Here is a 16279-nt window from a genome sequence, read left to right as displayed (position 1 = left end):
AAAGACAATACACTTAATGTATTTAAAATATTAAATAAAAAGGAGTTTAAAATGCTAAGAAAAAGTCTTACCCATCCTCTAAGAAGTTCAAATGACATAATTCCTAATGACCACCAGTCAACTTCAAAAGAGTATCCAGTTCCCCCATTGACAAATGATTGAAAAATTTCAGGAGCTTAAAACAGGAAAAACAGAATGTCATGTATTCTGAGTCTAAATATAATCACATTATTGTGTTAACAATCTATAGGTTATGGTCACTGGAGATCAATTGTCAGGAAGGGACATCTCTGTTGGGTAACGTACTCATAAAGTGTTAGTGACTGTCATGTTAAAAAAAAACAAAGTTGTACAAAGGCAAAAGCTAATTAATTAAGTCGAATTAAGGAACATAAGCACAGAGGTAAATATGGTTCAATTACTTTTAGTACAGGGATTCATCATATGTTGAAGTTGCAGTTCCTAAAACTATATCCACTAAAGTATTGTAACCATGATATTTTGTTGCAAGCCATACACTTAAACAAGAGTCAACAAACAATAATAGATTTCATATTTTAGTCACTATATCCCATAGGGAAGGGGTTCTCAAGTCCAGTCCTCAAGACCCTCAACAAGTAGGGTTTTCTGGATATCCCCGCTTCAGCACAGGTAGCTCAATCAGTGGCTCAGTCTTTGACTGAACCACCTGTGCTGAAACAGGGATATCCTTAAAACCTAACCTGCTGGGGCGTCCTGAGGACTGGAGTTGAGAACCCCTGACGTAGGGGGATAATTCTGCAGTATATCTGACAAAGCTGATATTTTGGGAATTTTGGGTTTAAAATCTCCACTGAAGTCTATGAGGATTTTCTGCTGAAAATGGTCCAAACGGCCACTTTGGCAGAGATATAATAAGGCGCTCAGTGTACCTCTGTCTAGCCAATGTTTAATGTGTTTATTTCTGTATTGTTTTATACAGTATGTCCGTGGGTGGCACCGGGGAATGTGCAGCAGTGAGAGAGTTACCAATTATTTATTCATAGCGGACCTCTAAAAAGTTATTTGTACCCTTAATAGAAATTGCTAACCTCCCATGGGTTAAAACAAAGCAGTCATTTTTTGAATAATACATGCAGAATTAACAACAACTGGCTGAGGACTTGTAATAGGCGCCATGTGCAGAGAGAGATGAGTTTGCTGCAGGTTAGTCTGACACGTTTATGGTTTATTATACAATAAGGGCTATTTGTCAAGACAGGAGAGTAGGGCAATCTTGAAATCCTGCTTGTGCTTGTCATACACAATTTACTAATGGTATTCCTGTAGTGCCGTTCCTCCAATTGTGTCCATGCTATGTCAGCTGGGTTGTCTTGGATACATGTAAATGGTGGAGAATAGGACAGTTAGTAACAAACAGTTCCCGATTCTTCTCCGGTGCATTGATGAAGGCGAAGGATAAGAACGGCACAATGAGTACAGGTTAATCATCTTGTTGACATGGACCTTTGCTTTCATTCTTTAAATGCCACTCGGGAGCGAATGTTGAATAATCAAAGAAAGGAACAAGAGCGTGAATGGTGCATACTTTTCATAGTTATAGTAAAGAACACCCAGTGTCTCAAAGAAAAATAATTCCTGCAAGGAAAGTAAAAACTAATGCATAAACATGAATAAGAACTGCATACTGTATTATAACAAAACACTGAATATACCACATGAATGTCCTAAATGTCAAAGCAGTTGATATAATCATCACATTTTGGAACCTCAGTTCAGTGATAATTGATTGTCATTTTTATTGCATTATAACTACCTCTTGAAATACACATCTATCTGAACGTTACATTTTAATGTCTTACCCATGTATGGTTTGGTCCCAGCTAATGCAGTTGCTCTTTCACCATCTTTGATTATTGTTGCAACATTAAAATCTGATAGATGAGCATGGCCTGTGGTATGACAGAACGAGAATCTCTAAGTCGGGAAAGAAGTCACATACTTAATATGCAAACATGCAATTAGTTATTCATAGAACCCTGGTTGAAGTCAGAAGGTAATGTTGTTGAATTGCTGTGCAGACTAGAGAGGAAAAGCAAATTGATCATGTAAAGCAGGGAGGCCAACTCCACGCCTCAAAGGTCAGGTTTTCATGACTGTGTCATTGACTGAGCCACTGACTGGGCCACCTGTGCTGAAGCAGGGATGTCCTGAAAACCTGAGTGATGGTGGCCCTTGAGGACTGGAGCTGGCCGCTCCTGATGTAAAGGTTTCATCAAAGCCACAGAAGTGGGGTGCACTGAATTGTGCAGTGAACGTTTAGTTGTGTAACTGTTCATGTTCTGCATGTTTGATACAGTAGCCCTGCTAATGGGCCTTTTCAATAAACGCCAAAGCTTATCCAATAAGCCCCTTTGAGGGAAAATCTAGAACGCCAAACCCCTCTTTAAAATATGACAATGTTTTTTTCTTTTCTTTCCAGTAATGGTTACACAGGCGTCATCCCCCCTGTTTGAAAAACAAGGAATGGCATAGGTTCCAAAATTGCACGTTTACAACTAGAATAAAGTACTATTTAGGCACGAAAAGCAAACAATGTATACTCTAAATTCAAATAGGAGGAAATATTGTGTCCCATTCAAAACAGAGAAGGCAGTCCAGTATACAAAGACAGAGGAATGGTGGATCTATACAGTACGTAAATGAAAAGGCTAGAGGGGAACGTGTATATCTGAAAGAGCCACCGGATAATAAATATCACCTGCCAGTCTGGATACCACAGCGCATCTGATTTAATTATTCTGCTACTATTCTAAGCGATCTATTAAGTGTTGGAGCACAGAGGGCAACCTGAGACAATTCGTTTAACATAAGGATATAATGTAGTCTATTATTAGTAAATGCCAGAAGACGCTAACTACATAAACCACATCATGTGCTTCAATGGTCATTAGGAACATACAAACGAGTGGCTTTGTTACTTGAGATTAACTATGGCACCATGTTAATGGTTGTATGACACAGTGGGAAGTATTACTGCTACTGTCTTTGAACATTCCCTTGTAAAAAAGCATGTCAGACCAATGGATCTGGTGCCCTAAGCCAGGGGTAATCAAATCCAGTCCTCAAGAACCCCCAATAGGTCAGGTTTTAAGGATATCCCAACTTCAGCACAAGTGGCTCAACCAGTCCTTGTTTCAGCACAGGTGTCTCAATCAGTGGCTCAGCGACTTAGCCACCTATGCTGAAGTGGGGATATCCTTAAAACCTGACCTGTTGGGGGGGTCTTGAGGACTGCAGTTGAGCACCCCTGTCCTAAGCTGTTCATGCTGTTCTAGCTTTAGAATGTCCTGCTTTGGCATTATAGTCATTAAAATATGGAAGAGAAATATGAGAAAATAACATTAGCAATTTCACGACTAATTCGAATGCAAATGCGAGGCAGCAGAAAGTGCCCGTACAGACCATGTAAAAGGAAGCAATGCTGTTTTATTTGCTGACCTTGCTCATCAAGAAGAATGTTGTCTGGTTTCACGTCTCTACAGTAAAACAAAATAAACATTGGTTTTAGAGTTGTACATACACTGTAATGTATTCATTGGTACATTTGCATGTGTCTGTGTGCAGAGCTCAGTCTCGGGAAACCAACTCATCGCAAATACCATGGCACTCGGTTTGTGCAACGGAAAAGGTTCGAAACAAGATGTTTTAATAATGCAAGAAGTGAACTGAAGCCATCACCAAGCAGCGTTACAAACTACAAATATTAAAAGAGATGAAGTTAGGGCCCAGAATGTCTCCCTTGTGGGAGCAGGCTTCTGTGTATGGCACCTTGAATATACAGTACATATTCCACAAACTCTGTAAAATCCGCAAAGCAAATGGCATTAGAATTGTATAGTTTGTTGCTCAGTAATCTAATCTGTGATGGGAAACCTCATTACCTTCTATTTCAAGCTTAGCTGTACTTGTAATCAAGATGATCACTCATTTCTTAACATCATTAGTATTGTATCATTGTCAAAAGGTTCACATTCTAGCAACTCCTTAAGCTACGTATTAAGGCAAATGTAGAGCCATTGTTTGGCAAACTGCAAAATGTATCAAAGAAAAAAATCCAGTTTTCTTCTTTATAGAGGCAATCCAAGTAGCACTTTAAAAAAATATATATTGTTATAATATATGCAGCCTTTGATTACCTTTATTACCTAAGCTGCCGATTGATTAGTTCTCCTGTGATCGATCAGCAAAGATCCTGCTTCCCAGGGTTCACTAAATGGCTGCCTTTCAGTTTCAATCAATCCTTCAGACAGTGTAACTCAGCAGCTACAATTTATCACTATATCACCAAGGTAACATTATCTATTGTTACGGTTTGCAGCTCAAACTGCTGGGAATATTGGCAACAAATTATCACAAACAGGAAAGCATGCAAAGATCTTGCACTGCTGTGGAAGTGTGTTAAACCTGTTATAGAAATCAAAGGAAGTTCATTATATTAAAACCCATAAAAAATGGCACGAAAAATTGAATGAATTTTTTTTTTGGTCCTCTTCTGCTGCACTGACAGCCATTTAGTGAACTCCCGTGTCGAGTCTTCACCGATCGATTACAGGAGAACATATCAATCGTCAACTTAGCTAATTACTTATCATTGTGCAGATTGTATTGATGCACATATTAAAGGGGAGGGGAGAAAGTAAAAAAAATGTCAGCTTGTACTGCTGCTTTAAAACAAAAATGTTTTTACAAAAAAAGTATAATTATACCATATTACCTAATTGCTTTTTTTTGTGGGCACATTGTATTATACTGTAAGTATTGTGTTATAAGATTTACACAAAAAGATCAAGTAATTGAACATATGTAACTAAACCCAAGAAACAATTTTTGAAAAAATCATGGAAATATTACTGTATGCTCATTTGCATGTCTTAGACTAAGTGTGGTGTAACCTATCACTTGCTTCATTTTTGCATAGCCAATATAACCAACCCCACACTGAGGAGACCCATTTTGGTCGAAACAGTCTGTCTGTGGGTGGGTTTGCTGGCTGTGCATCTTAACCCTGGCTGTGCTCAAAGCTGTGACCATGCAGCAAGCTTAAGCCTATAGGGAACCATGTGTATAGTTTTGAAGCAAAAGGTGGCACTGTGTGCTCATTTGCATGTCATTTCCCAGAATCCCTTGCTGCAGTGGAAGTGCTGTGTGCTGGGTGATAAGGGTGAAAGGCGGGGTTGCAGACCTGTCTAAGAAATACAAATGAGCATACAGTAATATTTCCATTTGCTATATGGTTTGCTGGGGAGTTTTTGTCACTTTTTTTACCCACCATAACTTAACTAAGTGTATATATATATATATATATATATATATATATATATATATATATATATATATATATATATATATATATATATATATATATATAAAAATTCTTCTACAGAATAAATAAATGTAGTTTCCCATTTCATTGATTTTAATTTATGGTAATAGAAGATCATCTGTATTGTATTTTTTTAAAATTAATACAATTCTCTTTTTTTACTGCCAAAGTGACTTCCCATGTATGGTGTTTCATTTCCCCGCACAGAAAAGGGTAAATATGATTCACAAATGCAGTTGCCCAAGGTGAAAACAAAATGTTATTCTTACTGTACCTGTGGATTATATGTTGACTCCTTAAGTAATCTAAAGCTAGAGCCATTTCACAGATATACAGTTTAACTGTCTCCTCAGTAAACTGGACATTTTGCTGTAAATGATATCGAAGATCACCACCCAAGAGTAAGTCCACCACCATAAACATGTCCTCTTCATCTTGGAAGGAATACCTGCAATAGAAACAGGGCACAGTTGTGATGCTATAAAAAAAGACAGAGGTTATGTGGAGCTATAAATATATTATATTTCACCCAGATAGTTCAACTGAATCCCAAATTGTATTTTATATTTCCCTATCTTGTTTTTTTTGTTGATATCCAGATTTGAAATATGTCATGCAGAAGCTAATCATAAAATGAGTGATGAAAAGCAAAAATGATAACAGTAATGGTGGAGCATAACAAAGAAAACCATCGGTAGGTGTGTAGCGAATTCTAACAGATTAGTAAAATGTAAAACTCAGGGAGAATGTGGCCAATCCATTGACTGTAACTTGAAATTAACATCAGAAATGTAAAAAAACAAATATTTTCTAGATTTATCTACTAGTGTTTCGAGTGAAGGAAGGATTGATACAGATCTGTTTCATAAGGCAACAGCAACCAACCATTTGTTAAGTTTCTCTAGTTCACGTCCAGTTGCTCTCAAGAAAGATACTCCAGTTCGACTATATTTACAGCTAAGCCACAATTGTGCCACCTGCAGGGGCCCATCTCAAGTACTAGGTACGTCATCATGTTATTGAGACTTTCGATCAAAACCGGAGAGGAGGGCACTGAAAGGTTAAGAAAGCAGCCCACACTAAACATGGCCATTAACTTATTATTTCCCGAATAGATTTGTTAGATTGGTTACTTTATTCAATGTCTACTGGGATAGCTTCCGCACTATTTTACAAAGACATTGGCAGATCTTGCTTAATGATGAGGATCTTCAGGGTTGATATGACAACCAGACGCTGTCGGAATATAAGAGATAGACTTCCATAGTTGTGGTGCCTCCAAGGCTTGTTCATTTATGAAAACTACTAAAACATTTTGGGACATGGCATATACAAATGTGTTCCTGATATGTTATTTTAATACATGTGTTCTAAGGGAGTGATTTAAAGATTGATGTTTATACCCATGTAAATTACTATGTGTGGGAATGACCATTAGAGAACTCAGTCAATAAGTTCTTGAACGTGTTAGTAATAAAAACATTTTTTAATGCCCAACAAGGGAATGTTTAAAAGATTACTAGTATGGCCAAACACTTTTTGATAAAACAATGGCTACTCAATTGGCTCGTGTGTATTAGGTGAGGGTAATTGGAAAAACCATTACTACAGTGGGAGAGTAAGAGCATTTTCACACTGATACCTCTGCAGGCTGAATGAGGAATTACAATGGACAGGGTTCTTATATTTATATACTGCTATTTGTGTATTTTGGATCTATTTTTTTGTTTCTGGTTTGGATATAAAAATGTCTTGATATGTAATGACAGCGGTTTGAACAGCTGACATGACCCGGACAAAGCTTTTGCCGTGACACTCGTCGAGTCAAAGTAGCGATACAATAACTATTCAAGGCATAGCAACAACTAGTACAGTACTAAATGCTAATATTACTGCAATAAAAACGCAAAATAAAATGTTGGGATAGCACAAATATTTTTTTTAAAACTCTGCTGTATTGACTAATAATTGCTTAGAATTGCAGGGAACTTGTGTGCTCAACATAATGGCGGCGTTTAAATGTCCCGTGTTACGTGGGCCAATAGGAAGCCATGAAGTCATCCATTGCTGCTTCCTATTGGCCGGCGTGACCAGGACCTTTAAACTTGCCAGAGCTTTAAACCGGCACCCCTTACGGAAGTAACTATCTCGGGAAGCCAGGGCTCCCTGTAGCTGAAATCAACATAGATTTCTGCTTTAAGTCTTTAGTAGCCTAACTGACAGCCAGTGATCGATTGAGCTAGTGATGGGTTGAGCTAGTGATGGGTTGAGCTAGTGATGGGTTGAGCTAGTTATGGGTTGAGCTAGTTATGGGTTGAGTTAGTCATGGCCCAGTTGAGTTTGTAACAGATGAATACATTCAACATTGTTACTTTTATGTATTTGTATAATTCATTCTAGGTTGGCTTGTCTAATATTGCCTATGTGTAGTATTATATAGGCAAAATCGGTCTAACACTTGCCTTGGTAGATGTTATTCTTTGGTGTGGACCAATATCACCAGCTATCAGAGTTTAGTGAGCAGCATGTGAATAAGTATTTTGCTTTTAATTCTTACATTTACAGTACATGCTAATTTGCAATACTGTTGTTAAATGTAACCCACACTTAACACTGTGGAAAACAAATAGGTAGCGCTATATCCCACAAATAGGCTGGCTGCCTGCGATATAACCCTGACCCCTAGTCAGACAATTAGAAGTGGAAAAATGTTATATCTATGGCGCTCTGCACTATTATATATTAAACAATTTGTAATAGAAATATATAATAAAAAGATGTTATACAACCAGTATCACGGATTTCGCCCGTCCATATAGGTGCTCCACGGGATGTGGGTAAACATGTAAATATAAAAAAAAACAAATCATAGCATAATACTGCTAACAAACAAACAAGCAACATATACCTAACACTAGACAAACGCTGAGAACAACAGGTAACAAATTACAAACACATTTAATTATAACATTTCATTAAAATACACATAATAATACATAAAAAAGGTTCTAGCAAGACACTCCAACTCAGGTTACCGGAGGCAAGAAGGTATCAGGCGTTGGATAGATTAAAGAGTAGCCCCTCTTATGGAAAGCTGCTGCTGTTGCTGACACCTGAGCTCAGACGTGTAGTTCTCCTGTGTGGCAGGGACAGGCTTCCCCAGCCCGCGGCGTCTGCCTCCGTCTGCAATCAGCACTGTCCACACGTGGTGGTGGCTGTGGAATGGCAGCCGCAGATGCTACCTGTCCCGGCCCCGCCAAACGATGCAAATTCAAAATGCGGGAGATTCATGCACCAACAAATGTCAGCCCACAGATAACAGCTAACAGCTCCAAGGGGGACAGCAATCACACCCGAGTTGGTTATTATCTTATTATTATCTCCAGGAATCAATGCGTATCCTTGGGGATGTCTCTACTTACCAAACCCTCTCCTACAACCCTACTGTTACTTATCAACAACAATTATTAGAATTTTTGAATATTGGCCTAGACCAAAATGCAATTACAAAACATGAATTCAAATTTTTATATAATCAGTTTCCAATCATCCCCATTTTCTATATAATACCCAAAATACATAAAGATCTACACTAGCCCCCAGGACGCCCCATCGTGTCAGGCATTCGGTCCCTCACATCCCATCTGTCACAATTCATAGACCACCATCTACAACCGTATATAGCTAAACTTTCCTCATTTCTTAGGGATACTACACACATGCTGCAGACACTAAAGGACATTCAATGGCAGTCACATTATTATTTAGTTACAGCTGACGTCACGTCACTATATACTGTTATCGACCACGTTCAGGGTTGTGAGGCTATTGGCCATTTTTTGGATAATGATTCTTTCATTACAGCACCACTTAAATCATTTGTTATATCTGGCATTCAATTCATACTTTCACACAATTCTTTTAATTTTAATAATTTATATTTTCTACAGACATGTGGCACCGCCATGGGTACCAGGTTTGCTCCCAGCTATACCAACTTATTTATGGGCAGCTGGGAGAACAAATTCATCTGGTCCAGCTGCCCCTTCAGAGCAGACCTGCTACTATGGCGGCGCTACATCGACGATATTTTTTTCATTTGGTCTGGCTCATTACAGGAGCTAGACCAGTTTCCAGAATACATGAACAATAATCCGTTTAATTTGAAATTTTCATTTGCATCAAGTAATATTTCTTTAGAATTTTTAGATTTGGTTATATATATTTTCAATAACTCTTTACATACCAAAACTCACTTTAAGAAGGTTCAGGCTAACAATTATCTACATGCCAGTAGCCATCACAACCCTGCGTGGACCGATAACATTCCCAAAGGACAATTCATCAGACTTAAAAGAAACAGTTGTACACTAGATACATTTCAAAAACAAGCACAGGATCTCAAGAATAGATTCATTGACAGAAAATATTCATCTAATCATTTAGACGATATCATATCAGAGGTCGAAGTAGTAGAGAGATCAACACTTTTAGAGTACAAACCGAAACAATCCAATACCCAATTACAAATACCTTTTATAACACAATATAATCAGATGGCTCCAGGTATAAAGAAAATTATTCAAAAACATTGGCCAATCCTGAGAAAAGATATAGATTTATCACAGATACTGCCTCTGAAACCAAAGATAATATTTACAAAAGCACCGAATATAGGCCAAAGGTTAGCTCCCAGCTGTCCACTCAGACTTAACTGTCATCAAAATAAAAATGCTATTAAAGGTTACTATACGTGTAACATATGCATAGCATGTAAATTTAGTACCAAAAAACTATCTTTTGCCTCAAACAAAACATCAAAGTCATATATTATTCAACAGCATATCACATGTAATAGCACTAATATTATCTACCTCCTTGAATGTCCTTGTGGTCTGCAGTATGTGGGTATGACTACCAGACCCATTAAACGTCATTTTTACGAATATATTTACAACATCAAAAGGGGTCTGGATTCACATAGTGTATCGAGCCATTTTCTCCAGGTGCACGGTAAAGATCCTAGAGGTCTAAAGTGTGTAGCTATAGAGGCCGTTATGCCCAACTGGCGTGGAGGGGATACGAAAAGCTTGTTAGGAAAGAGAGAATCCTTTTGGATTTATGAACTGCAAACTCTAGCACCATCTGGATTAAATATAGAATTTGACCTGAAGCCATTCCTTCTTGATAGATGAAACATCCATTCTCTTGGGCTGATATGACAGATTATCACTGATTAAAATAAGGTTTATCACTTCTGGATTATCCTAGGTCATTTAATTGATATTATAGTTTAGCACTAACCGACACTTATTGGTACACTTCATCTATATTGATTGTATAGATTTACATTTATATATGTAGGTAGCTTATATAAAATATTTATGATTCAAATCATATATGATTCACTAGATCCTATATATTAATCACTTGTGTTCTCATTTTTTTATTATTTTTTTATTTTTAGTTTTTTCTAGTTATAAATACATCTATTTTCTTTAATCAATCCTTCTAATTACACCAATATCTCACTGTTTAAAACACTTACACACACACACCCCCATAAATATCACCTTATTAGAAATTATGCGTCACGCAATCACATAGTTACACATTAGATTTTACGTTAGTATATCACTATACAAGTTTAATGACTACCGTGTTATAGATTATATCACCTGGGAGTCATGGTATGTTAGGGTCACGTTCTGCTCAACATATTTCCCGTACATTCCATTTTTTGCTCTCTATGGATATGACCAGTGGGGTCATTCATTGTTGTTTATTGTCCTTTATTACCAAATGAATTTTGGTCAATACATATATATTGCCTATATGTTGATGTATGGGTTTATAAATATAATCATTTGTACATCTGCATTTTTTAATATTGCATTATTCATTATGCCATTATATCTCATTCATTGTTTTTTGTCTTTTGTTTTTGTCTCTTTGTGTTGTGTTTGATAAGCGCTGAGTGTCCCAGTTCATTTATTCACCATCTGCGCATGACCTGTTTTGCAAATGCGCACTGTTTCTTTAAACTGTAACTACATATACCGGGACTTACAGGGACTATATCTTTATTACGTTTTACCCCTGAGGAAGAAAGCAGGACTTTCGAAACGCGTAGGGTGGTTCTACGTGGTCCTTCCAACTTGGGTGTGTTTGCTGTCTCCCTTGGAGCTGTTAGCTGCTATCTGTGGGCTGACATTTGTTGGTGCATGAATCTCCCGCATTTTGAATTCGTATCGTTTGCCGGGGCCGGGACAGGAAGCATCTGTGGCTGCCATTCCACAGCCACCACCGCGTGTGGACAGTGCTGATTGCGGACGGAGGCAGACGACGCGGGCTGGGGAAGCCTGTCCCTGCCACACAGGAGAACTACACGTCTGAGCCCAGGTGTCAGCAACAGCAGCAGCTTTCCATAAGAGGGGCTACTCTTTAATCTATCCAACGCCTGATACCTTCTTGCCTCCGGTAAGCACCTGAGTTGGAGTGTCTTGCTAGAACCTTTTTTATGTATTATTATGTGTATTTTAATGAAATGTTATAATTAAATGTGTTTGTAATTTGTTACCTGTTGTTCTCAGCGTTTGTCTAGTGTTAGGTATATGTTGCTTGTTTGTTTGTTAGCAGTATTATGCTATGATTTGTTTTTTTTTTATATTTACATGTTTACCCACATCCCGTGGAGCACCTATATGGACGGGCAAAATCCGTGATACTGGTTGTATAACATCTTTTTATTATATATTTCTATTACAAATTGTTTAATATATAATAGTGCAGAGTGCCATAGATATAACATTTTTCCACACTTAACACTGCCACAAAATAAAAGTTATCACGATGTTATTTAAGCAATTAACCTTTAGTAAATATGATTTATTTATTTTTTACCATAAACACACAGCAATACAAAGTTCAGTAAATCAAGGCCTTGGAGTTTATTTCATGTTGTTAAGCTATAGAACATCTTTCTACTGTGTTTGGATGGTGATAGCGGTTGGTAAGCTGGCGATTCAGTGGAGGTAAGTATCTCTGGAAGCAGGGGGGTCCTGGACCTGAAATTAACACAGTTCAGGACCAGAGACCCCTTGCTACAAACCTGTAATTGGAAAAAAAAATTAAGGCAATGCAGCCTGTTCTGCTGCTTTCATTTCATATATTCTAAATTGATAGATTATTAATGTGAATAATCAGAATATGTTGAATTTTTGATCCATAAAATTACTTTCTAAAGAAGATATAATGTACTTACCAAAGATTAATGAACACACAATCCCTGCAAGCAATAACCCCATGTATATAACTATGAATTTTGTCATATTGGACGTAGCATTGGGTATTTTTTTGTCTTTTGTTGCATACTTACCAAAGATTCACTAAGAAAACATGTTCAATTTCCTGAAGGATCTCTAACTCTCTGAATACATTTCGGACTTCATCTCGTTCAATACATTGCTGTTTGTTCATGTATTTCATAGCATACATTGTTTCTGTATCTTTCTTTTGAACAATACAAACCTAAAAGTAACAAAAAAAGCATAGCCGTGAATTTAATACCATGGTCATATTTGTAGCTTTCCACCAAAAGTGGTGGTCTACAAAATTCTTATTAGGTCATAAGGACTTTGCGTTTGAGGTCTGCACGCTGGTAAATGACAGAAATGACCCTCACCCTCAGAAAAAGAATAAAATTAAGGACATGAATTTGGTATATTAACCCTCAGCTTTTCAGTCCTCAGGGGAACCTTGATCAAGAGGTTTATGTGAAGATGTATTAACAATAGCAACATTTGGCCATAGGTGAACTGACATTTTCTTACGTATTTATTTATACAATGTTTTACCAGAAAGTAATACATGGAGATTTACCTCTCGTTTTCAAGTATGTCCTGGGCACAGAGTTATGATGACAAAACATGGTTACACTTAAGGAACAGAGGTTATACATTATATTTGCATACATTGCATGGACAGTTAGAGATAATATATGACCAGATTCAAATGTGAGATAGCTGAAGTCTTGAAAGAACTTAAACTGGAAGCGGTTTTGAGAGTCTCGGGTAGGTTGTAACAGTTCTGGGGTGCACGGTAACAGAAGGAGGAGCAACCGGATTCCCTGATGAACCTTGGGACCGTGAACAGTCTTTTGGAGTCAGATCTTAGGGGAAAGTGCTGCGTTTAGTAGGGGTAAGGAGATTGTTCAGATAGGCGAGTAGCTTGCTTAGAAAGTATTTGAAAGCAGGAAAAATTTACTTTGCAACTGGACTCAAGGGATAGCAAATCTAGTTTATTTCAAAGTGATGTGTGTTGTAGTTACATTTAGGACAAAGCTGCACATTGAGTTGCAGAAGGTGCCTTGTTTGCTAAGTTTGCAAGTGCCTAGTTTGCTAAGGTGTGTTTGAGGTGCTGTACCATATGCTATATCCCCATAGTCTATAATTGGTATTAGCATCTGTTGTGCGATGCGCTTTCTGACCAGCAGACATACGGAGGCTTTGTTCCCAAATGTTAAATGGGAGTCAAGTCGTACGCCCAGATATTTTACTGCCTCTTTTTGAGCTATTTGTGGAGTGCTCTTTGAAAAACTTTCTAAACAGTCAGATGCCTTCATTTGATGTGATATAAATGAGCAAAGTAGGGAGTGCAGTGCAGGAAATCATCATTCATCAAATCTAGTTCTTATCAAGAATATTTTTCCTGGGCTATAATTCCTCCAGACTGCTGTGCACTGAACAGTGCAGGAGGTTAGTTACTGCACAGGAAAACATTCATTAAAGAGCAGTGACAGATACTTAATATGAGCTTTACACTGCAAGCCAGCAATAAAACATGCTGTCAGCAAATTAATTGGAAATGAGCGGGATTTCAAGGTGTGCAGTCTGCCAATGCACCTGCTTGTATACACAGCGGGATCAATGTGGAGTCTTTATCCTTGTGCTATTTGTATTTTTTTTTAAACATGATTCTATGATAGCTACAGGCCATGTGATGATTAGTGTAAAAAATCGCATGAAACCATTGGTTGAATTGAGTAAAAAGTGGGCATAATGCAGAAGAACTTTATTTTAAGAAACAATGGAATGCATTTCTTTGTACCCAACACCTAACTGTTTCTTGTTCTAAGAAAACAAATATTATTTCACCTTTTTAAAGGCGAACCTGTGAATTAAAAAAGTAGGGAAATAGCATTATTCGTTGAATTACATTAAACTAGGGCATTAAAAGACATTGAATACTTGTGTAATGTTGCCACTAACCATCTTTGACTTTTGCACATGGTTTACAAGTAAAAAAAATAATTGTGAAACGAATTTTTCAAAGACTATGGAGTATATTCACTAAATAGCAGTTGCTATAGAGCACACATTAACCCTACTGAAACAACATACTGTACCAAGCTGTAACCAATGGAGCTACAGTATAGCTAGACCTACAGTACCAATGGAAGCTTAACGAGAGACAACTTGCCTAATTGCATGGGACATTTGTATGGTACATATCATTCCAAGGTCCTACATTCCCAAAGAAATCAAGTGAACTTACCTTTAACAACGCATACATGATTTCCATACATAATTTTAAATATTAGGTGGTTATTCTACCAATGCATTGAGTAGGTGTCCTGCTTGGCTTATTGGCAATATAAAAGCTAGCAGAAAGCCTTCTACAGTACGTGTAGATGAGCCTAAAGGAGCTTACTGCTCAATTGTCCAGAGACGTGACTGCCTTTATCTGGGATTCTTTATCGAGCACTTTAGTTTGGACAGCTGCAGTTACATTGCACTGGTAGAATGCCATCTATTTGTTCAATACTTGATTGAGCAGCTGCCACTACAGTACTTTGTTAAAATGCCTAACAATTGTCCATTAACACAAATATACTGTCCCTAAATAAAAAAAACATTGATGTTTTAAATTTAAAAAAAAAACACTTTTTATTCATTTATGACAGTTTAATTTTTATCCTCTACATATTGCTGAAAGCCAACCAAAAATGTAGCCTTTGCTCTGATTTCTTAAAAATAACGCAAATGAGCACTTTCTGTACACACATTTATATACACACAGGCCCAGGTGCACTAAGCTCCATTGGGCTCTTTAACATAATGTTAATCTAAAATAACGTGTGGTTAATGATAACGCCTATATACACTGCCGACACACTTAATTGCAGTGCGGCGAGATCCGCAAGCCGGGAGATTTCCCGGCTTGCTAGTGGCCGCCCCTCGGCGTGCCGTGCGTCATAGACGCGCAGTCACGCGTCTTCGGGAGCCTGCGCCCCCTGCACGCGCGTCCAGGGCTCCCCGAGGGAGCCCTGGTGTCCCGCGATGTGGGGGACGGCGGCAGGGGGTTCCGGGGGACCCGGCGGACCCGGCAGCGGTAGGGAGAGCGCCCCGATCGGAGGGCGCTCTTCCGCTGCTTTGGCGCGCGCCCGTCACCCTCGGGCGCGCGCCAGGCTACTGCTGCGGCCAAGAACGGGCAAATGCTCGAATAAACTTGGCTGCAGCAGTACGCAAGCGAATAACCTAGCGTTAGCCCAGTGCTACTCCTTAAATAATGTATCATTATTTGTTTCTGCTCGTTAGTGCAAATGATATTCATTACATATCACATATCCACTGAACTCCGTTCAGATTAATGCAGGGATTTAACCTGACGTTATTTAGGTTTCACCTGAAGGTGGTGTTTACTCCCTCCAGCCCCCGAAATATGGGGGGGAGAGAGGCCCATATTCCAGGATCCGAAACCTTTAGGTAAGACATCAGTTTATTTCAAGCTAATGCAAGGTAGTGCTTAATTATCCTAACGTTAACCCTATGCTAATGAGTTAAATGACTGCCATTGTTTTGCATATAATTAACATAGTGGTTTTGAGTTCAACTCATGAAAAATAACGGGCGT

The 16279-nt window shown here is 38.2% G+C and overlaps 1 protein-coding gene across 3 annotated transcripts in view; it reads right to left on the bottom strand.

Annotated features, from left to right (window-relative positions):
- STK32C (serine/threonine kinase 32C) overlaps positions 1-16279 on the bottom strand; it is a 216354-nt gene that overhangs the window by 24112 nt on the left and 175963 nt on the right. For all 3 annotated transcript variants that reach the window (XR_012803573.1, XM_075612190.1, XM_075612189.1), the window contains exons 3-7: positions 12744-12895; positions 5640-5813; positions 3481-3518; positions 1842-1931; positions 72-175 (exon numbers count right to left, since the gene is read on the bottom strand). Coding sequence is in view for 2 of the 3 variants with exons in the window: in XM_075612190.1 (XP_075468305.1) it covers positions 72-175; positions 1842-1931; positions 3481-3518; positions 5640-5813; positions 12744-12895 (558 nt within the window). In the remaining variant the exon portion in view is untranslated. The remainder of the gene's footprint in view (positions 1-71; positions 176-1841; positions 1932-3480; positions 3519-5639; positions 5814-12743; positions 12896-16279) is intronic.

The sequence above is a fragment of the Ascaphus truei genome, chromosome 8 (genome assembly GCF_040206685.1).
Source record: "Ascaphus truei isolate aAscTru1 chromosome 8, aAscTru1.hap1, whole genome shotgun sequence".
NCBI classification, from domain to species: domain Eukaryota; kingdom Metazoa; phylum Chordata; class Amphibia; order Anura; family Ascaphidae; genus Ascaphus; species Ascaphus truei.
This window is presented reverse-complemented; position numbering and strand designations above follow the sequence as displayed.